Source organism: Puma concolor, chromosome A1 (assembly GCF_028749965.1).
Source record: "Puma concolor isolate L17-30 chromosome A1, mPumCon1.1.hap2, whole genome shotgun sequence".
In the NCBI taxonomy this organism is placed as follows: Eukaryota; Metazoa; Chordata; class Mammalia; order Carnivora; family Felidae; genus Puma; species Puma concolor.
In genome coordinates this window covers 11,721,953-11,748,047 of record NC_141667.1, presented here as the reverse complement: position 1 = coordinate 11,748,047, position 26,095 = coordinate 11,721,953, and the positions used below count along the sequence as shown (strand labels likewise).

General features: G+C 47.1%; 1 protein-coding gene across 1 annotated transcript in view; it reads right to left on the bottom strand.

Moving 5' to 3' along the window:
- The window catches only part of TRIO (trio Rho guanine nucleotide exchange factor), a 357,580-nt gene that overhangs the window by 182,820 nt on the left and 148,665 nt on the right, over positions 1-26,095 (bottom strand). Inside the window, exons 7-9 of the mRNA XM_086676230.1 lie at positions 25,119-25,310; positions 15,995-16,126; positions 4,454-4,684 (exon numbers count right to left, since the gene is read on the bottom strand). Of these exons, the coding sequence (XP_086532356.1) occupies positions 4,454-4,684; positions 15,995-16,126; positions 25,119-25,310 (555 nt within the window). The remainder of the gene's footprint in view (positions 1-4,453; positions 4,685-15,994; positions 16,127-25,118; positions 25,311-26,095) is intronic.

Genomic DNA, 26,095 nt, shown 5'->3' with positions numbered 1-26,095 from the left:
ACAATAGGACCTACCCTGTCCCTCAACTGGAGTCTCGCTCCCTCCAACTTGCTCACCACACTGCAACCAGGCCGATCTTTCTAACACATGCAGGATCATGTCATCCACCCCCCACTGCCCACAGCATCAAGTTCAAGTGCACAGCACATGGGCCCTTCCTGCTGTGAACTCAGTGAAGCGGGGAGAGCATTAGCTCAACAGGTGGCTGTGAGCAGTAAGAGGGGAAAAACACACAGGTGCCCCTCGCGTAAGCCTCACGGCCACTCACAAGTCACTTCAGGCCCTGGCATCAATTTACAGCAGTCAGCCAAGGTCCACTGTATCCCTTCACTGGCGTCCCACAGCTTACAGAAACAAGTCCCAAGCTGTCATCATGAGGTCACCTTTCCAGCACCTGCCCCTTCTCACACCTCCACACCACTCCACTCCACCCACACCCAGCTGCTCTCTGCACAGGCCATGCCCTTCTACATCTCTGATCTCACTGCAGTTCCCGCTGCCCAACCCTCGGCCTACGGACTTTCTAACCTATCCTTCAAGGATCAGCTCAAACCCCACCTCTCCCGTGAAGACTGTCATGGTACCCAGGCAACGGTTACTCGCATCTCTATTACAGGACTCTTCATCTTCCCTCTATGCCAGACCCTTGACGTTTGAGACAGACATGGACAAAGCTCCCTGGAACCCCCACATCTGCACGAATCATTAAAGCATAGACATTCACCCTTAAAATGCAAGTGCAAGGCAGGCAGATAACATGCATGAGGGTGGCTAGCTGCATTTACTCCCCACTCCAGCTAACACTTTCGTAGGCAGGACTCACATTTACGCCTTAGCAAAATTACACCTGACGATAACCAGACACACGACACTAAATCTGAGCATGCTATGATATGATCTATCAGGCTACCAAAAGGTCGGCTCTCACTGGACTATGATTCCTCAAGAAAAGGAGCTTCAACCCATCCAACAGTTACCTCTGTATCTCTGAGTGTCACGTGTTAGATTAAGAGATTTTGAAAAGAAGAATGAAATGTGGATGACAAGAATCCAGAAGAGACTAGATTTGCTTCATCGTTTTCTCAGAATATTCACTAATGGCCCCACATCAACCTGCAGGGAGTCCTTCCAAGAAATAACTCAGAGGGGGTAATGCTCACACAACACACAGAAAGGGCTACTGACCACGTGGACGGGAGCAGGCAGTTTTTTAGGAGATGTCTCCACCTCCGGGGCCTCTTTGGGGAGGACAGCCTGCTTCAGGAAAGTTCTGGGCCCATTCACCTCATCCAACTTGTTGGAGTCGCTAAATGGCACCAATCCAAAAGGCAGGCGGGGTGACAGTGAGCAGGACAAGGGGGCTGAGAGCACACCACATCCTTCCACCACCAACATCCCATTTGAACAAACACAGCAAAAACGACCTTGTTTAGAGCAAACTAAAGCGTACCCGACCCTTAAGAACACTGGTCAGCAGTAACACAACCATCCATCAACCAACCATCCTGAGGGTCACTCTAATGGGAAACGTGAGGCGACAGAATACATGTGTTACTTGCTCATCATGAAATGTGGCCGAGTACTGATTTCATTTTTCATTTAATTTTTAGAGAGAGAGATTGAGAGAGTGTGAGTGGGGGACAGGGGCAGCGGGAAAGGGAAAGAGAGAGAGAGAGAGAGAGAAAGAGAACCTTAAGCAGGCTCCCCACTCAGTGATGTGGGGCCTGATGTGAGGCTGGATACCCTGGGATCGTGACCTGAGCCAAAATCAAGAGACAGATGCTCGACCGACTGAGCCACCCAGGTGCCCCTTCTTTTATTTTTAGGTTAATAATGACAAAGGTTTCTCCCTGTCAGCAGCTAGCATGTGCATCTGACCTCACCCTAGCCCTCTCCTCCATTCTCTGACTGGACAAGTGGTGGGGGCCAGGCTACGGTAGCTTCACCTCCCCGCACCTCAGCGCCTGGGTACCTGAAACACCTTCCATACAGGAATTACCCAATTCCCTTGGCTTATTACAAAAACAGCTAGCCACTAACCCAAAATTATTCATGTTTTAAAGACCAAACTCCCCATGCCCACTGTCCCCCTGCCCTTCCTTGAGAACACGCTGTTGACAGTCTGGTTTCTGTTTCAAATATTTTCCAAACTCTTTCAAAGGGCTGTTTTAGAGGATTGTTTCCATAAAAAAATAGCATCATTCCACACCTATTGTGCAGTTAGCTGCTCTTTTTATCTCTCAGCAGTATTTACAGATGCTTTTTCATCACTCAAAACAACCAAGCAAAAACCACTTGTGGTATCTAACTCGCTTACGCTTTTACGGATTTTGTTTTTCATCTTTACACATTTACCTTCTGCTGACAGCGCCTTCTAAAGGACTACTATTTTTTTCCCATTTATTCTCAGCTTACCTCTCCTACTGCTTGCTCAATATAGCAACAATGTCCACGTGTTGTAACTGCTGGAATTTCAGAAACACATTCTGGTTCTGACATCATACAACGCCTTCCAGGTAAAAGTGCTTGCTTTGCTTAATCTTATCAACTCTACTTCGTGCTCCACAAGTCAAGCCTACACAGCAATTTCCTGTTTGCATAACAAGTCCAGACCATTCCAGATCATTTTATCAAAAGAACGTTTCCCTTAAAGAGCAATTATCTATTTTCTATGGAATGCTAATAGGACTACATATGCCTTATGTGTATTGCAAAACACTTTCCCCTGCTGACATCCAACCCGATCTACTGACGCTGGAGAAAAAAAATCTAGCTTAAAGAACTGGTCTCATAATTATCATAATTACCTTTCTACATAGAAGATTTAATGTTTGCTGTTTTCAGATTCAAGGGCATCAGGTACCTGGTGCCGAATCAGATGGCTACACTCCTCAGCCTCTTCCCAAAGGGGCCTCCCAAATCCCCCACCATAAACCGTCCAGGGGCCTATTCTCAGGTGTCTGGTGCCCCACGGAGCCACCAGAGCTGGGGATGACGCGGGAGGGAGAGCCCCTGGGGCTGCTTCAGGGAAGGTATGTTGGTCCATGGATGGGTAACGAATACCTGATCCAAGGGACAGAGAGGTGAGTGGGGAAAATCCTTTAATGATTACATTTAAACTATTAACATTTCACGGTAGGTGAATGTTTCTAAACAATTAGGAGAAGCTACTATTTATGCTTTGACCACAGCACCTCAGTTCGCACAAAGAAGTCCCTGACATTGACTCCTCCCTATTCACTCCTCGCTCTAAATTCTTTCCCTGGCAATTATCCTCTTTGATTAAAATAACACTGGCAAGAAGCATGAATAACATCAAAGTGATCGTTTCTGAGACTTGGTATATGCAATCTTCAGGGAACTCAAAACCCATAAGTGGAATCAAAGCGTTGTATGTGAAAATTTTCAATTATAGAGCAATTGAAAGTATTCTGAACTCACCAGACTCACATGACATGAAGAACGATGGTCAATAAAACATGGAGAATCTACGTGTTCATGAGAACACAGCACGACTTTCCACCACCTCAGCCCACTGGCCTTCGGACGACGCTTGGGAAGAGTGAAATCTGAGCCTGTACGTGTCTGAGCAACGCTCCCGGGGGCCCAGGGAAGAGAGGGAGGTTTTGCTCCAGACCCATCGCTGTGGCATCACACCAACTCCACTGAATGCCACAGGCTTCCTCGCGTGCCTCCGAAGTCCTCACCCCCCGTGTCCACACCTCATCCACACCCTGGCTTCCCTCGGTTTTAGGGCAAGGACACAGCGTTTATCTTGTTCATCTCTAAAGCCGTATCATATTTTATATGCTACCACAGCTTTAACTCTCAAAACCCTGGAAGCAGCACGATCCTCTTTACTCCACAACAAGGGCACAACCAGTGTGGGGACTAGACTTACTGTTATTTTTGTAACAATAACAACAAAAAAGGTGAAAACTGCTTAGAAATTAACAGTCCTAAAACTCCACTTTCCCTCAACTAGACAACTATTTATTGAGCACATACTGTGTACCCTGAAGCGCACCATCTACCAAGCGGGAAGAGAGGCACCGTTAGCTTTCTGCCTAGGTAATCAGAGAGCGGACAAATCCTCAACCGTGCCGGCATCCGGGTGTAAGCGCCACCAGCATTATTCTCACAAATAAAAGGAACTGGAAATGACCTGTTTCGAGAACACCCGTGGGAGTCTCCAGCCGAGGCCCCGCCCCACCTCGCACGTTCTGCGGACGTCAGACGGTGGCTGGCAGAAGCCCGAGCGAGCCTTCTCAAAACCACGGCCGCTCGTGGAGAGAAAAGCGCGTGTGCGCACGCGCGTGTGCACCCTTTTCCTTCCACCTCCCGTCTGTAGCGGCTCGGCACCCTGTCAGCACGGACACGCCCAGTAGGACGTGCACTCGCGGGGACTCCCCCACGTGTCCCCCCACGCGGAAGAGCACGACCTGAAACTGACCTGCTGCACGTCCTGCTGGAAGACACAGAGCTGCAGCCGCTGGTGCAGCCGGACCTTGCGGTGCTGCCAGATGTTTTCGAGCTGCCGCTGGTGGTGCAGCACCTCGTGGATGATGTCGAGGACGTGGTGCACCGCCTTGGAGTAGTTGGCGGAGGCCGTCAGGGAGTCGGAGCTGCCGGGAGTCAGCGGCCGCTGGAGCTTGTCGAGGAGCGACTTCCCGTCCTGGCTCACCTGCCCACGAAACACACGGGCGATTATCCAAGGTTCGCGGCTTTCCCCAGGCCGCGAGCCCAGCCCCGTCCCGGGTGCGGGTGCGGACACCCTCGCGTACACTCACACGCAAAGGTAGACCGTCATGTTACTCACTGGCATGTTTTGTACAGAACAAAATAAAATTTAAAGTAAATCCATTAGTCCTGCAACGATGATGCTGCAGGACCAAACGTGGTAGAACACGGACTTAACATAAAAGAATGGTCATTTCCATACAACATTCTAGGAGATGCCATTCTTGATGAATAAACATACTATTTTGCCTTAAACGGTATAAGTCAGTTGATATAAATTGCATTGCTGGGTTATCTCGAAATTAAAATTTTAAATTAGTAATTTTCTCTTGAGAGGTTATGTTAGAATTAAACAATCACAGTCGAGCAAAGTTTTAAAACAGAATCTTGAAACTTCAGTTAAAAAGATTTATCCATAATCTAGCCCTTGGCAAAAAATATGTACTTAAACTTTCTGACGTAGCTGGATAACAATTTTACTTCACAGAATAAAACTTTTATTTTATTTTTTTTTAACGTTTATTCATTTTTGAATAAAGACAGAGAGAGACAGAGCATGAATGGGGGAAGGTCAGAGAGAGAGGGAGACACAGAATCTGAAACAGGGTCCAGGCTCTGAGCTATCAGCACAGAGCCCGACGCAGGGCTCGAACTCACGGACCACGAGATCATGACCTGAGCCGAAGTCAGACGCCCAACCGACTGAGCCACCCAGGGGTCCCCAGAATAAAACTTTTAAAATGCTGTTTTTATTTGATTCATGAGCTTAAAAGATATTTTAATTAAAATGCTATTTTTAAAAGGGATTTCAATGTTATTTCTATATTATGGCAGCTAACTACCAAATTACAATTAAGTGAAAGCATTCAGACAAACCAAGGAAATAAGCAAAGATAAAAGTGGAATGTGGAAAGAAAAGCACTATGTATTTTTCAAATTTAAGTGGTTCTTAAGACTTATGAATGACTATGTCAGATGTGGTAGAAAAAATATGAGATCAGACAGTAAGAAGGACACGCGGCACACGAAGTAACAAGGCTGTGCTTCAGGGGGTTTTTCACGTAAGTCCTCATCAGCATGGTCTCTCTGCTCAGATACTTCTGAATCTGAAAGCCTCAATGGTTTCTACTAGGAGAAGCAGCAGACCAGAGCTTTGTTAACAGATACAAGCAGGGTTCAAAGGAGGAGGTAGATGGGACAGACCCACACAGGAAGCTCCTGGCCACCCAGAACATGGTGGCCAGCATGAGGCCTATGAATTTCCTTTCATCCGCTTACAAGTTGTGCTGGAATGGAAACGTGTTTGATTTCTAAGACCTGATTTTGAGACCTCGGTTGGAGGTGCTGACTATTCCTCATGAAGGCCGGTTGTCAGCCTTCATAGAGTGAAACTGATCTAACGTATCAAGATAGCAAAACTTCAGCAGAAACCAGTCAACGAGACATAACCAAAGATGACAGGTAAAAAAGAACCAACTAAACCACATAGTATCAGGCACATGTAAAAACAAAAACTGGTAATGTAAGTCTTCTAAAAATAGGCCTTTGTCCCCAGCCCCAGGAGTCACTAAAATTTGCATGGACATTTTTGATACAATTACTTTGGAGAGGGAGGCACCATGACGGATTCTGAGGAAGGGACTCATTGTGAAGGATCCAAAGAGGCAGGATGTCACCTCTAAATGAAGACCTGTCCCACTCATTATCGGGGCTAGGCTCCATTTAACATATACTCATGAAGGTTCTTTCTTCTCCTCCTTCTTCTTTCTTCTCCTCTTCCTCCCCCTCCTCCTCCTTCTCCTTCTTCTTCGGACCACTCTAACACACTGATTTTTCCAGGAATGCAATTACCATGTTAATCAAAACAAATCTCGTTAATAGGCAGTGCTTGGTTTTCTTTGGAACTTTATAAAAGCCGCTTACCATTCCAAAGTTATAGCGCGATAATGCCAATATTGTAGTTACCAGTATAACATGTGTCCGGTCTGCATTTGCTATATTCACAACAGTTTTTTATCTATGGCCAGCATAGATAACAATCTGAATATCTAATTTCTTCTTCTATTGTGCATATACTTAGGCATTTATAGACTAAAAGACATTTTATTACAAATTACCTTTGTCTCTAATTGATATTGTAGCATATATGTGATTTATATAACACACACACATAAATCTTATTTGAAGATAGATTATTCACACATTTTATTCCAGCTGGCATCAGAAGATGTTTTGCTAATCTTTGGGAGTGCAGCTTCTCTTAGGACTGAAAATCAGTACCTCAAAAGTCACATTTCACATTCTACAGAGGCCAGCAAGAATTCCTTATACGTATTTCCTCTAAGTTTTACCCCTTATAATTAACATAAGTCAAGAAACATACAGAGCATATGATCTGGTATGACATGTTTTAGAAAGATCTAGATCAGAGGCATGGCAGAAACTGATAGCTGCCTCCTCGAAGTCCAATGGCCCCTCCTTGACAGCCAATCCCCAATAGTCAGGAATGGCCAAACCCCAGCTATAACACTGCACTTCCCAGCCTTGCCTGCAAATAGGAGTGGCTAATATACAGAAGTAAAAACCATTGAGGGGGCTTCGAGGAAAGAAAGATATTTAGGAGGTGGAATGTGCTCATTCTTCTTTGCCTCTTTTTCCTCCCTGCTGCCAAGAACTTGGTGGAGATGGCTGGAGCTGCAGCACCTATTACTAACCTTGAGGGAGGCTTAAGGACAGCAGCCCACCTGCTAAGAGAGGCAAAAGAAAAAGACAAAAGGATCCAGAGATCTCGTACCAACAGCGCTACTGCACCAGCCTTGGAATGCCAGCCCTGGGACTTCTACAGGGGCAGAAAGCAAACTTCTTATCTTAAGCTGTTGTTCTGGATCATACACTAGAAATACAAAATGACAAATGGATTCTCAGCCTTCACCAAGTGTCCACAGGCATTCATGTGACACCATTAATATTCCACTACTGTGAATAAATAAATCATCTGAGCAAGAATATTCCAAAGAATCAGTGTTTCCTCAGGTGTCTTTGCGATGTTTACCAGAGCTCCAGAGCAGGTATTACTGCGCTTCCTCAGGATGGAGGGGTGGTGGGAGACGGAGGAGTACATACCCAAAACGGGAACACACAAATACCTTAACAGAAGACTACTTATTATGCAAAACTCCGCCTTCTGGGAATCCCTAAGCAGGGATTAAAGTGTCCGTGTCAGGGCCACTGTTGGCACAGCCAGTGGTGGAGACAGAAGCGGCAGAAAGCTTCTAGGCAAGAAAACACCTCTTATCCCCACCAAGACCAGAGAGCGCTCCAGTCCAACACAAGCTCTACGTAGCATTCCTCCGACACACCTTCCAGAGACAATTCTATTTCATTTCAGTGGAGCGTTTATTCATTTTTCAATTTAAAAGACATTATTCAAGCACATAAAGGACTCCATTTCTATTTCAGTGACTTCTGGCAAACTGTCTGTCTTTATGAGTACGGTAGTATTACGTAGGGAAAAATACGCCAGAATTTTATGAAGCTGCTATTCTACTGCATAGAAATAAAGGCTTGTAAATGGTACAGAATAACCAGAAGAGAAGTAACAACACACTGAAGACTATATTGCTGCCCAAAAATTCCTACATGGTTTAAGGACTGAAACAAGCAACTACATTCATGGTATGTCGTACAGTTCCAGACTTCCTACCACAGAACCAGGTGAGTCAATGTGCTATAGGTTTGGTTTAAAAAGGTTTTTCTAGCTTTCACGCAAACCCCATCCCACAAAGGGACAACACCTACAAAAAAGAAAATCAACCTTTATTATCAAAACGCAGGATTTCTCTCCTGTAGATTTTTGAACAAATCAAACTGGCTCATTTTTTTTCAGGTTCTGCTCTTTTTCCTGGAATACAGCACTCAGGGATTTGACAGGTAGCAGAAGATATAGTAATGTGCCTTAAGTGTATGAACTAATATGCTTTAATAACTAAATGAGTTAAGAAAAATGAAAAGTCTTAACTGTTTAAAATCTAGAATAATGGTCTGGTTCTTGGATATTTACTTTTAATCAAACTACACATTAGATTTCTAAGACTGGTAAGATCTGGATTTCTGTGTGCCACCCTAAAAAAGTTTCCACCAAACCTCACAGAGACCAGCCTATTCTTATCTCTGATACTTGGAGCTCTGATTTCCCATGAATCAGATTAGAGCAAAGGGTCACCAGCGGAATCTTCTTCACGTGCCCAAAGTAAGAATACTGTTCTGATCTAAGGAAAGGGAACAGTACCTACTGATTATTGCTTATGGTTGCAAAAACCACCACCACTCAAAGACCACCTATGACCTACAATATGTCAATAGGTCCAAATGTGGGATTGTAGATCTAGAAAGAAGTGCTAGGAAGTGTTGTTCCCCAGGAATAACCCAATTAAGCAATATACACAATATATAAAGGCATGATCAGAAAGGACTACACTTAGCAGGTCACAAAGAAGGGGAGGTCCTTCTTCAAAACTTTCATGAAACAAGCTGCACCATTTGCATCAACTCAAAGCAACACGAGTTGTTTTGATTGGCTTTGCAGGGCCTGGCCTGCTGTGGCCAGCCCGGAGCACACCTCCATGCTAAGCCTGGGAACAGCTTCACAGCCACCACTTTCCTCTCCAACTCTGGCAGAAATGGTTCTGAAATCAAAGTTCTGATGAAACAGGAAAGAGCGACCATGGGTCAGCGTGTCATGTAGCTGTGGCTGATGTCCCTCGAGCAAACAGGAACACTTCCTTTCTAAGTAAGGAGGTTACACCTGTCTTAGGATGGCTACACTACCAAGAACAGAGGCCAATGGCTTTCTGAAGGTCCTGTACTGGCAGTGGCATTTTCCCAGGGGTCAGGAAGGCCACCTGATAAAGGGCAACATTCTTGCCTTCAGATTACTTGGCTCCCCTCTGATGCTGGTCCTTCTCCAGACAAAGTTTTTAGGATATTCCTCTAAAAGCAGGTTTCTAGTTCTTTCAACTTTTAGGTTTCTTACTCAAAACTAGGTCATTCTAACCACGTTTGATTCTGTGATATGTCTACATGGGATTATCAGGAAGGAAACACCAAAATAAGATGAAAACAGGAGGGGCGCCTGGGTGGCTCAGTCTGTTAAGCATCCGACTCTTGACTTGGGCTCAGGCCACGATCTCATAGTTCGGGGGTTCCAGCCGCACTGGGCTCCGTGCTGACAGCTCGAAGCCTGCTTGGGATTCTCTCTCTCTGCCCTTCTCCAGCTCGCTCTCGTGAGCTCTCTCGCTCTCAAAATAAATAAATAAACGTTAAAAAGAAAGCTAAAAACAGGAAAACCACTGGAGCAGCCCAGCTAGTGGAGTCAGATCTGTGCACAGAACACGGACGTCCCGCAGCTTCTCCTCGAGCCTGACAGTTTCCACTCCTCTGTTTCAAGCCCTTGCAAGGCTTCAAGTCTGGGGGGTCAGCAGGGACTGCCGTGAGGTCTGTCACCTCTGACGTGGTGCCAAGCTCTGACTCCACCACCCTGCGTACCAACAGCGGTGCCGCGATACCCTAACGAGGCTTTGCGACAACCCCCTTGCCGAAGTTTCCACACAGCGAGATCGCTGTGCTTCCACACGTGGCACAGACGCAGGGTTTCAGGACGTTTACTACCAAGGTGACTCATCGGGCTGTTCTGTGTTTTCTCACACGCTGTTAACACGAATCATGCCGTCACCCACGTATATGGTGCCTTAAAAAAGGAGGTCGACCAGCTTCACAGGCAGCAAACCAGTCATTTCTAGGAGGCCCCGCTGAAGCCAGCACATCTGCTAACCTGGGACGCTGATGCGGAAGCGAAATCCTGAAGTCACAGCTGATCGGCGCAAAGCCCACGGGCCGTTTCCCTTCCTCCTGCCCGAGGAATCCCTGCCCACGGCTGCAGCAAAGATCTTCCGCACGTGCACAGGCACTCACTCCACACTCTTATGTCACAACTCAAACAGTGTTTAGGTTTGCGTGATGGCACGGGCATGCGGAGATAAAAGTCATCTGTATGATTTTAGTTTGTGGGGAAAGTGGTTGATGAGTTTACTTGCTTAAACACGGGATGTGAAAAATGAGGATTGTATATGCTGTTTCTAAAACTCCAGCGTACCCCGGATGTTTAGATTGCTTCACTCTGCTGTGATCAACTACCACACACAAGATTCGCCCCGAACCCGGCAAGCTGAAACCAGCGCATGTTCATGAGGCACATGCACGCTGCTCCTGCGAAATCACAAACAGAAATGCCACGGGACAGGTCTCATTAACACACTGAAAAGCAGGGTGTTCGTGTCTTGGAAAAAAAAGTGCTGGGAAGATTTCCTGCAGCAAGCTTGTGACATCAGAGACTAGAAGCTGCGGACACTGTTTGAAAAAAAGACTATGTGAGGGAGGAGGGAAAGTGAAAGGAAGAGACAAAGGAGGAGTCCTGTTCTCACGTCCCCAACTCCTCAAGGACCCGGCACCAAGGCGGGGGTTCACGTACATCCCCGGGAGGAGTGCCTGCTGGACGGACCCGCAACTCTTTAAACAGGGCAAGGGCCGGCTCCCGGCGTGTGGTCGGTGAAGCCTCTGCATCAGTCACCGGATCGGTAAGGAAAGCCATTAAATATGGATGGAGATTCACACTCTCTAGAGGTGGGGTATGAGAAGCTGTACTTCAACCAGCACACTTGAGTTAGAAAACCACTCATTTAGGAAAGGAAGAATCCCTTTAGAATCAAAAGCATTCTGGGGAGCCTGGGTGGCTCAGCTGGTTAAGCATCCGACTCTTGGTTTCGGTTCAGGTCATAGTCTCACAGTTCATGAGTTCGAGCTCCACATCAGGCCCAGCGCTTAAAGGGTGGAGCTTGCTTCGGATTCTCTCCCTCTCTCTCTCTGCCCCCCCCCCCCCGCTCTCTCTCAAGATAAATAAACTTAAAAAAAAAAAAAAAATCAAAAGCATCCCTTCCCGGGGCACCTAGGTAGCTCAGTCAGTTGAGCGACCGGCTTCAGCTCAGGTCATGTTCTCATTATCTGTGGGTCTGAGCCCTGCATCGGGCTGTGCACTGACAATGCGGAGCCTGCTTGGGGTTTTCTCTCTCCCTCTCTCTCTGCCCCTCCCTCGCTTCTGCTTGCTCCCAAAATAATGCTAAGTGAAATAAGTCAGTCAGAGAAAGACAGATACCATAGTTTTAGTCATATGTGGATCTTGAGAAACTTAACGGAAAACCATGAGGGAGGGGAAGGGGGTAAAAAGTTACAGAAAGAGAGAGAGAGAGAGAGAAGCAAACCATAAGAGACTCTTAAATACTGAGAACAAACTGAAGATTGATGGGGGGTGGAAGGGAGGGGAAAGTCGGTGATGGGCATTGAGGAGGGCATTTGTTGGGATGAGCACTGGGTGTTGTATGGAAACCAATTTGACCATAAATTATGGTAAAAAAAAAAAAAAAAAAAAGGCATTCCTTCCCTTCCCATCTTCCTTCTCCTCCCCTCCCCCCTCCCCTCCCTCCCTCCCCCCTTCTCACCTCTCCTCCCCCCTCCTCCCCTCCCCCCTCCCCTCCCTCCCTCCCCCCTTCTCACCTCTCCTCCTCCCTCCTCCCCTCCCCCCCTCCCCTCCCCTCCAGCCATGGAGAAAATGGTGCCCAGGGTCTGAGGCAATGCAGGCTGGGCACACCGATGCAGGGGTCCCCTGCCAGGCTTTCTGGGTGGGAGGGGGAGAAGCACACAGAGAAGCCAGACAAACTGGCTGGGAGACTGAGCAGACTGAGAAAATACACTAACTGAACAAAAAGTTAATAGATCTGAGGGCAACAGGAGCCAGGTATCTTGTCTGAGAAGGAGTTTACAAACAGAAAGGAACAGGCTAGAAAGAAGCCTGATGGGTTGGATTAGAAAGAGAAGCACCGGTACAAACACATGGGCCTTTAAAACGGACACGGGCCCAGGGCAACAGACCAACAGTTTGAGGGGTGTGTGGACCGTGGGAGCAAGCATGGGGGGATGGGTCCACAGCTGCAAAGGGAGGGCCTCGAAGCACGGACACCCCACAAGCAAGCAAGCACTCTTGAGTGCCCCCATCTTGGTTTCTAAATACCACACCACACAAGTAACTGGCACTCCTCAGTGGGATGGCGGATCCCGGGATGAGGTGGGAAAGTACAAAAGGAGCCTGGGAACATTACACCAGAAAGTAAGGGAGTGCTCAGATAATAACAACATAAAAAAAAAAAAAATAACCATAAATAAAATAAGATAAAATAAAATAAATTAAAACAAAAACATCACAAACATAAAGGAGCTCCTGCTGGCTAAATGTGGACAATTTAAGCATCAAAATACAGTATCAGATTATAACCTGCTGAATATAAAATATCATAAATTCATACTGGAATAATAAATAGACACATAGGGAAGAAAGAAAGTTCTTTCTCACAGTAGATCACCTAATAAATACAGAAGGAATACCGGCCACCAGACAGCCATCACAGTGGGAGGTGACAGGGGCAAGAGTCACCAGCGGATGACAAGGCCATGAAAAGTCTCATGAGAAACACAGATGTGTGTCTCCCACAATATGCTTCTCAAAAACAAGTATTTTTTAATCCTGACTTTTCACTGGAGAAACCTTGCAGACACCAACCTCACCGAGTGGTCAAGGTTAACATCACCAACAGCAGGAGGGGTCAGCATCCTGTGACCCTGCCGTGACACTCGGCTTTTGTCAGCACAGGAGGAAAACTAGAAGGATGGGCAAGAGGTTGAGGCTCATCCTAGAGAACGAAGGGGCCACATTCTCTAACACTGTCACCAAGACTAAAGAAAGTTCCACTGTGACTGATGGAAACCAATGAGCGGTGTTCACTAAACGTAACTTGTGTTGCTGCACAGCGTCCTGGACCAGAGGTAGTGGGAACGTGGGAAATACAACAGGTCTGTGGGTAGGACGGTGTCTTGTAGCACAGCTGATTTACTGTCTGCACAGAGAGGTGGGGGCAGGGGGCTACACAGCAAATGTGGTCAAATGTTAAAAACTAGGAAATCTGGGTTAAAGGAATGTGGGAGCTCTTTATAGGATTCTAACACTTTTCTGTAGCCTGAAACCATTTCAGACTTTAATTAAGAAGGCAAAAATAAAAGTTTATTCTGTTCTATTGAAAGTCTTTTGTGTTGATTTCACTGTGAAGTTACTGTTTCCTTGAGTTTACAGCGTAGTTGCACACAGGCTTTTATGCTAAAAATTGTGGTTTAAGCCCTCAATCTTTTTAACTATTTAAAACTTGCCATCCAACTTTTTAAAACTTTTAGTACCAACATAAAACCTAATAAAACTGCACCAATAGGTAAACATAAGTCCCCATGCCAAAATGCCCAATTTTTATAGATGGAAGTGGTGAGAGAAGTATGTACTTTGCTGGAAGTGCCAAGGCAACAGGCAGGCTGAACGGCCAGCGAGGCGAGAGCAAGACAGCAGTCAGGTCAGGCCGACTCTGAGGGAAGTCGTGTAGGCAAGGGCTGTAGTCCCACTGCAGCCGATCGCCTGGTGAGCGAGCTATTCGCCCTGCCCCCCGCGGCTCTGGAAGCTACCACAGCAGTCAGAAAGCAGCTCCTGAGAAAGTCACGAGTAAGCGGATGAGCGAAGGCCCAGTCACACGGCGGCAACAAAGCCGCCCACTTTCTGTGTTACAGGTGGAAATCAGACAATGCCTAGAGACGGTACACCAGGGAGAAAGAAGTTAATGTTTTCTGGAACTCACAGAATCCTCATGAACCCGTGTGATGAAAAAATTAGATTTGTTCAATTTTCACTTTTACTATTAAAAAGGCTACTGCTAGTATTTATATAGCTGCTAATAAATTAGATAACCATATTAGCTCAAATGCACTGGGTGCAAAATTAAGAAGAATACAGAATTGACTTTTTCAAAACTCAATGGACAAAATAAAATAGTGCTAAAAGAAAGGTGGCGGGGGATCTCGTTGGACAAAAAGGTAGAGAAACAAATGTGTAGATCTCAACCTCCACAACATCCTGAGGTAAGTAACACAGGCATCGCGCGTCTGTTGAATGCACCCAAGGACACTAAGGGCTCAGGAGAACGGCCCAAGGACAGGACAGTAGCACCTGCGGGGTGAAGCAGGGAGTGCCGTGCCGAAAAGTGAATGGCCCCTTTCTTCCCTAGGACTGTGACAAGGTGGTGGAGTTCTGATCCAGGAAGAGGTGTCCACCCTGTGCCCTGCCCCCCCCACCCCCACCCCATCCCGCCGGGGACTCTGCAGCCTGGCTGACTCCAGTGTCCCGGGGATCCTTCATCTCAGCACGTGTGACGCAGATGCTCATGATGAAGAAGACGGGGCAAAGCTTGCTGAACGCAGGCACGCAACCCCGCTTCCCTCCAGGAATTCATCCAGTGTAGGAAAGGCAGACTGGTGTGACAGGCCCGAAGACCACGGCTCGCCCAAGAGGGCGCCACACCTCAAGCTCTCCACATTTACGGCGCCTCCCACGTGAGACAACACAGGGGCAGCAGAGCAGTGGCCGGGACAAGGAGCCGCTGTGCCCCCTACAGCTGCTGACCTGGCACAAGTCACCTGATCTCTGGGCCTCAGCATCCTCGTCAGTAACAGCACGGCCAATAAGGACGCATGACCCAGAGTTGTGAACATTAAGTAAATGATTACATAAAGTCCTCACAAAAAAACCTGGCCTAGATGAAGGGGGCAGAAAATAAAGACGGGGAGATAGTACATAAATAATGGACCTTAAAATAATAAAGAGAATGCTATGCTTAGATTTCGAAAACAGCCAGTAGCTTCAGTGTGTGCTTTTTGATCCAGAACGTGCATCGGTATCAGGTTTCGCTCCTTTCTAGAAAGTTCATACAGGAAAATTAAATTAATAGCACATGGAAACCTCTATTTGCTAAGTACGTGCAGACCAGAGAGCTGGAATCGCGCTTTCTCCGGCACGTGGAAACACAAGCACCTCCGGGAGACCCGCACACGCCGCGGGCCCAAGAAGTGCGCTCGTTGCCGACCACCCTGCTTCACAGGGGCCCCCCCACCCCACCCCCCTAGCACACACAGGTCAAAGGTCCCGGCGAGACTGCAGTTTAACACGAGACCTACGAGCTTTTTCTAGGCTCAACCAAGCTTCGGGGTTTTTCCCCAGCTTTTGGTGCTGGGACATGAAACTGTCACTCTGCAGTTGGAAGTGGAAGAGCCCGCTCACCTCAGAATAAGCAAGAGTGATGTGCTCGTATACCCCCTGATGGTGGTGAATGGCGTCCTCCAGGTCATGCAGCTCCGAGGGAAGGTCCACCTCTCCACAGGCTTTACACCACGAGTCCACGTTGCTCATGTACTTGAGGAGTAAAAAAAAAAAAAAAAAAAGATTATTTCTATCAATGGCAATTTATACGGAGATGTAGCTATTTTTTCAACATGGTTTTGAAATCAAGGTAATTGAGAAACAGTCTAAGAATGTGGCATGGTGGAACATCCATCTCAAATGGCACTACCGGGAGCCTCACACGGTTCCCGGACTCTGCCCTGGAGCTCTCCTTCTGGCCAGAGTGGGGCTCGGCCCAGGAACCTGCATTTGGAATGACATCTCCAGAGGACCCCGAGGCCTACAGCTAACAGCAAGCCCAGAGCAACTCTTCCCTGCATCTGCTCTGGGCCTCCTGCTTAATTCCCCAGCCCTCCTCCGAATCAGGGATCGTAACAACCGCCCGGTGCCGTGGGCCGTGTAAGGATAGAGGCCTGGTGCGCCTCAGCCTCAGCTTCAAGATGGCGGCACACGCCTCCTCCAGGAGCTGTAGTCCAGCCTTCGCGCTCCCCTCCAACACTAAGATGCTATCGGAAGCCCAAGTATCTGGAATTATTTACCTAGACAGAGGAAGAGCAGCAGGCCCATTTTTCTACCTTTTCCAAAGCAAATACACACAGAAATGAAAAGACCAAATGAAGGCCACCCAAGCTCCCCAGCTGTGCCCACTGAGCCTGAGGGAAGGCTGAGGAAAGAGGCAGACTCACTCAGGTCTTTTCCACTTTGCACGTAAACAAGAAGGAAAGAGTCTTGGCTGCAGTCCTGAGGACTACCATTCCAGCCTCTCCTCAATTTTCTCCACGGCCACTCCCACCGCCCCAGGAATCATCAACAGCAGAGAAATCACTGCCAGACGTCCTAGGGAGAGCCTATCAGCATCCATCACAGTTCAGTGTCAAAGGCAGGCAGCAGAAGGCCCTTAATTAAAGACGCTAATTCAATTAAGCCAAATAGTCATGGACACATTTCCCTGGGTTTCACCTCTTTTATTCTAATTCCTTGGCATCTTTCTACTTCCCAGGGAATGCAGAGGGTGACTATTTAAAATTGGGTGACGAAAACATAAAAAAAAAATTAAAAAAAAAAAGTGGCTGCGCCTGCATGGCTCAGTCGCTTGGGCGTCCAGCTGCAGCTCAGGTCACAATCTCACTGCTCACGGGTTCGAGCCCCGCACTGGGCTCTGCACTGAAAGCCTGGAGCCTGGAGCCTGCTTCTGATTCTGTCTCTCTCTCTGCACCTCCCCTGCTCCCTCTCTCTGCTTCTCTCTCTCAAATATAAAATAAAACATTAAAAAAAATTAAAAAATAAAATTGGGTGACTGACCTGCCAGACAGGAAACTTGCTAGGATTCTCTTAAAATATGGGAACGACCACCCACTTATTCATGACATTTTTAGAAACAAAATAGACACGTCACCTGGTAAGTAGTAATTTGTTTATAGAAGTCCATTTATTATTAATGGCTCAGAAAAATATCTATATGCAAATCTTAGGGCCTGACAAGTCATGGGGCATTACGTATCATATGATGGCATCTGATGGTTTCAACGGACACAGGGACGGAGGAGTATCCTTCTTTACGGTGCCTTCCTAACACCAACAGGGCAACGGAAGTAGTAATAAAATTACTTGACACACCTCCCCCTCGGCAGGTGAGTGTGACATGGATCTGCAGGACTACACATGTTCTATAAATATCAAATCCAATATCAAATATCAGCTTGAATAATTCTAAGTATTCTTGATTTCCATTTCACTTTTCCCATTATTGCATTTAACACCAATCACTGTAAACCTTTTTCAAATATAAATGGACTCTGGTTAACCATCACCATGATTAATTCATCAGGTCAAGTCAGCAATTAATTGCTCCTGCACAAAACAGAGTCACCGTATACTCCTTACAAGAGGCTAAAATGCTTCTGATAGAACAAGGTGGAAACGAGTTTTAGTTACACCATAGCGCACAAGTGGAAGTGTCAATCTAAAGATGCTTACCTAAAAAATATAGCCAGATTCTAAATACACAGAAAAGGATGGCTTGCCATGTGGAAATCTTGTGGAGAAAGAATTCTGCACATCTAATTTCACTGGGTTAAGATATCTCAATGATGGAAACAAACCTGGCCATGGTTTCACGGGACTTTTGTGCAAGCATAATTTGTCTTTTATGAGATGGAAACCCTAGACTCCGAAGGGTAAGCTCGAAGCCCTCAACGCTTTCTGAAGGGCTAAACACCCCAAAAGTCTGAACCCACTGCCACCAAGGGAGCAACCCCTGATCAGAGGGCCAAAAGAAGGCTGCGAATTGGTATTCCATAAGGAAAAGGCATCCTGGAGTTGACTTTGGTGGCAACGTTCAACAGTAGCTACATAGCACAGAATCTGTGAGGGTCTTTTCATAGGATAACGTGGGCTATGAATGGGCAAGGGGGGCAGGCCCACTGCGTTCACTCCCCAACCTTCTCTGACCACTCTACTACATTCCAGACTCCCCCGTCCCAACACGAGTCACCATCTTAGAAATACAATTTGGGATTACAACACCAGGGGATAGGTCTAGAACAGAGCCTGACACTCTGGAAAGGACAATACTGAAGGTGGCTACCATACTCTAGTGAGATCAGAGCAGACGGTTTGGTCTGATGCTTTAAACGCACACTGGACCCAAATTCGTGAACACACGGCATCCAGCTAGGTTGAGGGTAGACAGGAGAATCCAAGAGAATTAAATGCTTCTCTGTGAATTCAAATCAGGAGCTGGCTACAGAACTGAGAATTCTGATGCTCAGCGGAATGGCGACTTTGTAAAAGTGTGGCTGAAAACAAGAGGCAAGCAGCTGAAGGCAGGGTAACGGATACATACAGCTTTAACAGGAGAGCTTGAATAATGAGATGTATTTGCATAAACATTATTCCACTACCCTCCACATGCTGAGAGAGTGGGGGGCTTCCAACGTGGGAGCCACTCAGCCCTCTGGCCTGCCCCACATCCTGCCACCCACAGCCAGTGCACGTCCATCCCTCCCACCCACAGCAGGGCTCACGAGGGGGTGCAGCCGAGCACAGGGGCTTGGCCTGATTTAGGAGACAAAGGCACAAAAACTTCCTAGAATTGTCAACTTTTTAAATATTTGGGGGGGGGGGGTTCTCTTCTTCAACAAAAATGACACTGGTTTAACATATACACACACATATGTGCGTGTAGATATATGTGTGTGTATATACATATATACGCATAACATACATAAGAACTCAAACTTGGGTTTTTACTTCTCATCTCTTCATTTTTGTTTTCATTTCTAGAAAATATTACCCCACTTTTCCTTTCTTTTTTTTTTTTTTGTTTTCAACGTTTATTTATTTTGGGACAGAGAGAGACAGAGCATGAACGGGGGAGGGGCAGAGAGAGAGGGAGACACAGAATCGGAAACAGGCTCCAGGCTCTGAGCCATCAGCCCAGAGCCCGACGCGGGGCTCGAACTCCCGGACCGCGAGATCGTGACCTGGCTGAAGTCGGACGCTTAACCGACTGCACCACCCAGGCGCCCCCCACTTTTCCTTTCTACTTCATCATTTCTACTCCCTGAGGATTAATCAGCACACACTCTTTCCTGGTTCCTCCAAGGCAGACAGGCCCTCTTCTCTGCCCAGGGAAATCACCTGAGGGAGCAGCCCACTCCATTTGCAAAGCTCTGCCATCTACACCACAGTAACTCAGAGGAGACAGGCTCAGCTTGAACCAGAATATGCCGATGATCACTCTGCACACCTTGAATCTGTTTTCATTAATAACTTTTTCTTTCATGTTTATATTTCTTTTCCACAAGAATCGTTTCTGTTTTGTCCACAAGCCAAGAATTAGGTCTATGCTTGTAATAAAGTAAAATACCATTAAAATGGGATTAGTTGTGTATTATTTGCCTTAAAAATTCAAAAAGAATAGTAGATAAGTGCTATTTTCCTCTGAGTTCCAACCCAGACTTATGACAAAATTATCCAGGTAACTGCAGTAAGACTTGTTTACCAGAAATGTTATTTCTAAAACTATGTATGGAGAGTGAAATTGTACAAGGATATTAATCTAAGTGCCTTGTTTGTGGAACAGTGTGTGATTATTGTCAGGAGCTGAAGGACCGTCACAGACCTCAACTGAAGTCCCAACATAAGCGACTCACTCCCCAAACACAATCAAAGGACAATAAATACCACCAGCCCCATCGACTTCATTGGACTGATTTAAGGATGAAATGACATCTTGTGTTAAAGAGCCGTGTAAATTCTAAAGAACTATGCAAATGCTGGTTGTTACTTTATTTTTGGCTATTATCAAATTATAGAGGCCCTCAAAGTCATAGAGAAAATGAGGTCATCAGATTTATGGTTCACTGTGAAGGTGAACCTTGACCAGCACTAACAGAACTTTCTGCAGTGATGGATATGAGTATCTGTGCTGTCCAGTACAGTAGCCACTAGCTGCACGTTGCTATGGAGCGTGTGAAATGTGGACACTGTACGAAATTTTCATTTATTCTTACATTATCTTCTTACTAAGCCTTAAGTAATTTCAGTAGCCACATATGGTGGCTGGCTACCATACTGGACAGTGCAGCTCTCTTGTCTGTTTTAAAGGAGGGCAGATTGCCACACGCAGCACGTCATTTGGATGTGCCTTGGGACATGTGGAGCCTTGGGAGTCTGACTACCCTCCTTTCCACAAATGGACCTTGAGGGTTTGTGTGGGGGTCCCAGCAGGAGAGCACAGCTACAGGTATGCCCCTGACCAAACAACAGCCTCCTCTATCAGGAACAGTCACCCTCTTTGACAACGCAGCGTGCATCTCCGGGAGAAATGCACGTGGGACAGGGAGGAAGCGCACACCCGCCGAGCCAGCCAGGCCAACCCTGGGGATCAGTGGGGTGACAGATGTCGCAGCCGGATCACCCTCACACCCGAGATCATCTGTTTAATTTTTAATGTATTTTTTAATTTATTTGAGATAGAGCGTGAGTGAGCAGGGTAAAGGGCAGAGAGACAGGGAGAGAGAGAATGCCAGCAGCCTCCAGGCCTAGCACGGAGCCTGACACAGGGCTCGATCTAATGAATCGCAAGAACATGACCTCAGCCGAAGTCGAGAGTAGGACGCTTAACTGACTGAGCCACCCAGGCACCCCCTAGAGCATTTTTTTTAAATAGCGTCTTAGGGCACTAAGGTGTAGCAAAATCAAGTCACTTTCTTTGTTCTACAAAACTGTTAAGTCTAATAACATTTGTTATGAAAGCTTCTCAGTGTGAAGGGACAATTCAGTGGATATGCCACATGACCAAAAGAAGTGAAGGCTGGAGCCCCTAAACACCATCTACCAGTAAGACTGCTGGTCTTGTGGTCCTGTCTCCGTGTCTGCAAACTGAGATTCTAATTGCGACATGAGACTATGAGATGAATGGCTGAGACATCTTCAGGAGGCGTGCCATCTATGCAATGTTCTCCTCACCCAGTTTGCACCTCAAGACTTACATCTATAAAACCACAGGCAGACACCAACACGAGAACACCCACCGGGACCACAGAGGAGTGTGGCTGGGCAGTTCCGGGCACACGTCTCCCTCGCTGGAGCGTAATCCTTACGGGGAAGGCTGCTTCCTTTGGTAAAGCCATTAACCATGGGGGTCACATATTTGAGCTCTGTGCCTCCCTAACTCCCTAATCAGATTTAGTTTCCTACTGGTAAGTCTGGATGGGGGTCAAAGAGGTAGCTACGTTGGAAACCTAATTCATGATGTCCAAGTTTCTGGTCCTCTCCCAACTGAGCTTATGAAAACAGCTTAAGCATAACTGGAAGGCAAAGCATTAAAAAAAAAAAAAAAAGAAGAAGAACAAAGTTGAACCCATTTCTCTTCCGCAAAGAGAAAAACTACTTGGTAGATGTGGGCTTCCCTCACACATCAGAATTTCAAAGATCTTACTTTTGTCCAGTAAAGGGGGAAGATCCACAACACCTCTTTACCTGAGAGTAAAGAAAGTCTCTGCAGAGGTCCTACTGCCCCACCTCCACATTTCAGTTGCCTGGCCAGGCCTCAGCCAAGGTCCATCAGAGATGCTGGGCCCTTTCTTCACCAGGCCGCTCTGACCCTAACTTGTACTTGGCTTCTTCTCTGGTTACTGGATACACACAGAGACCTCAAGCACTGTCATGTTTACACAGGATTCCACAATATTGTGTTCAATAATGTATTCATCTAGTCCAGTTTCCTTCAAATCCATAATTTACAGTCACTCATTTTATCCAAACAGAACACCCCAGGCTCGCGTTCACGAAAGGGACCTTCCCTGTGTGTTACTATGCTTCAGACCCTCTGCCATTCACCACATAGGTTGTCCTGTTTCACATCTATTCATATCAGCTTAATGGAACTTTCTGAGAGCCCACTGCCACTTTAATTCTTGCAGTAGAACACGTGACGATTCCAGGTGACATATGTGCGGGAGACCACGTGGCTCATCTTCCCACCTACAAAAACGTCCAGTGAATAATACACCACACCCTGGACAAAGACAGGAACCAGAGGTGAGCACAGTGCTGTTTTCTGCAGAAGGGGGGTGGGGTCCTGTGTTGTTTTTTTTTTTAAACCTGTTTTTGTGTGTGGGCTTTTGTTTCCCCTTTATCATAAAGCCAGTTAAATGCATAGGTTAGGGAGCTGAAAAATCGGACTACTGGAACCCGAAGCCCCTATTCACAGCTTTCACGTGAGGCCACAAAGACTTTTTTTCTCTTTATATACCATTCAGTTTCTTCTTCTGCTTCATATTTGAAAGGTTTCTAGAGTCAAGATCACTACTAATTAGGGTCTTGTGCAACATTCTAGCTACCTTGCCAAAACCCTGGGCAAGCTGGGACTCTATCTCACGTTTACTGACTTCACTCCTCAACAGAGACAGTTTCTTGATTATACCATTTCCTTCTTAACAGCGTCAGTACAGATCCCTATGAATGCAGTCTCCGCCCACCACAAAAAATGACCCCAATCAATATTTTTCCTTTAACATCAGGCAACCACTTGCTTCTTTCCCATACGCCTTCCTAGTGGCTAAAAGTCCTGTGTTCTTTCTCCACATCTTGAAAAAGGTATTTCACTGCCCAGCATGCTTTCCACTAATTAAAGTCTGAGTCATGAGCGAAGCACTTCCTTGTGTATTTCAGGGTAGTTTGCTTAAGCAAGCGCTGGAGGACTGCAGAGCTGTGGGGGTTCTATGAGCAGACGCACATATGACCTCTCACAGTCTTCTGACCAGCACTTCAGCTAAAGAAGCCAGTGTCGAGTTCAAATCCATACAGTTTAATAAATGTGAAAGACACTGTAAACTGCCTTCCCAAAGGTCGTCTGTCAGCCCGAGCCCTTGCTGGCAGAGCGTGGCCGCTACTGTGGAGGCTAAAAAGCCACGTCTGCCTTCTTGCACCCTCCCACGCAGCCAGAGCACGGGCCTACACCCCACTCCTGCTCAAGGGGAAAGGAGGTGAGGTGTGCTGGGGTAGGGGACCTTCTGAAATTAATGTTTTCCTGATAAAAGCGACAGGCACCGCCATCCCGGACTATGGTGGACACCAGGGTGCAGGTGCAGGAACTGCGGCACAAACCCAGGAGGAGCAGACCCGACCCCAACATGGCTGGCTACAACTCTCTACACTTTGCAACTTCTTGATTTGTGAGAAAAGCAAACTGCTGATATTTAAACCTGATAATCAGGCATTCAGTTACTTGCTGACAAATTACCCTAATCAGAATACTAAAAGTGACAGCAAGGAGGAGGAGGAGGAGGAGGAGGAGGAGGAGGAGGAGGAGGGGGAGGGGGAAGGGGAGGGGGGAGGAGGGGGAGGGGGAGAAGGGGGAGGGGGAGGAGGGGGAGAAGGGGGAGGGGGAGGAGGGGGAGAAGGGGGAGGGGGAGGAGAAGAAAGAAAGAAAGAAAGAAAGAAAGAAAGAAAGAAAGAAAGAAAGAAAGAAAGAAAGAAAAGGAAGGAAGGAAGGAAGGAAGGAAGGAAGGAAGGGAAAGAAAAGAGGGAGGGAGGGAAGGAGGGAGGGAGGGAGGGAGGGAGGGAGGAAGGAAGGAAGGAAGGAAGGAAGGAAGGAAGGAAGGAAGGAAGGGAGGGAAAGAAAAGAGGGAGGGAGGGAGGGAAGGAAGGAGGAAGGAAGGAAGGAAGGAAGGAAGGAAGGAAGGAAGGAAGGGAGGGAGGGAAAGAAAAGAGGGAGGGAGGGAAGGAGGAAGGAAGGAAGGAAGGAAGGAAGGAAGGAAGGAAAGAAGGAAGGAAGGAAGGAAGGAAGGAAGGAAGGAAGGGAAAGAAAAGAGGGAGGGAGGGAAGGAGGAAAGAAGGAAGGAAGGAAGGAAGGAAGGAAGGAAGGAAGGAAGGAAGGAAGAGAAAGAAAAGAGGGAGGGAGGGAGGGAGGGAAGGAGGAAGGAAGGAAGGAAGGAAGGAAGGAAGGAAGGAAGGAAGGAAGAAGGAAGGAAGGAAGGGAGGGAGGGAGGGAGGGAGGGAGGGAGGGAGGGAGGGAAAGAAAAGAGGGAGGGAGGGAGGGAGGGAAGGAGGAAAGAAGGAAGGAAGGAAGGAAGGAAGGAAGGAAGGAAGGAAGGAAGGAAGGAAGTAGAGTGGGGAGAAGGGAGAAGAGGGAACAAGAATAGTGGCTACCACTTATTAGTACTTACAGTACTTACACTACTTACCAGGCACTACACGGGGCACCTAGTACGAAATATCTCATTTATGTGATAAATCACTCCTCTCAAGCACATACTTTTAGTTCCACTTTACAGACAAGAAAACCAAGGAACAGAGAGGTGAAGTAGCTTGCCTAAGATTGCACAGCACCAGGTAAGAGAGCTGGGGTTTTAACTCCCAGCAGCCTGGCTTCAGAGCTCATGTTCTTAGGCACTATAAGGGTCACACAAAAGTCCTCCAAGGACTTGGGAGGGTATCGAAGGAGGAAGTCCTCCTGTCACCACCCCGTGGGCCGTGGGGCCCGGGCACTGACCTTCTCAGCCTTCTGGTGGAAAATGGAGGACATGTCCAGCAAGGTGCTCCGCTCATCCAGGGCTGCCGCAAATGCCTTCCACTCCTGCTCCAGCTGGTTCGCAATCTGCTTGATCTGCTGAGAGGCGTAGTGGCCAGACTCTACCAAGCGATTTGCCACCGACATTATGCGGTTTATGTTTACATACACGTTCTGCAAAAGGGGCAGAGAAAGAGGGCTCGTGAGGGAAGGCGGACAAGAAGCTTCTTTCTAAGAAACACAGAGGATGGCGCTTTCTGAAACACAGCCCACGAACTTCAGTTATATTTTGAACAGCAGAATCACCTGGTACAAAATAGTGTACATATTTGCTATCTGATTTCCATAAACTCTAAGCATTGGTTTCAATTTCTATTTTTAAAACTGCAAAATTACAAATCAACTAGCTGAGAGGCAGACTGTTAGGCACAAAGCAACAGAGTACACAAGTGGGCGCACAAACATACTCTGACTCACTCACTGGCTTCGAATCCTGAAAAGGGTCCAGATGGCAAGCCCACTGTGAAGCAGTCACCCAGAACCGACAAAACCCAACGCTGCCGGTTTTAACTAGAACCCAGAAACTACGCACGGATCAACCATGGGCTGTTGTTCTGTGTGGAAACAAGCTCTCCTGTCTACACGAGCTCCAGGCGCCTGTCGCTTTGGGGCCAATAGAGAACCTTCTGGAAACGGATCCACTTTCTCCATGGAAGAGGAACCGAGGCACGAAAGGAACCACGCTGCGTGCACACCTTCAATCAAGCTTTTCTACTCCGTGAAGTGCCCATCTTCAAGCCTACCAGTTTACTGTGAGGCTGAAAAACATACACCCCTTTCTCCCCAAATTAGTTCTCACTATGCTGTTCCCCTTTCCACCTTCAGTCGCCCTTGAGGCTCCCATTCCAGGGAAGGCAGCAGTGGGGAGCGTGCACCTTCAGCAAACCCCAGCTGCAGTT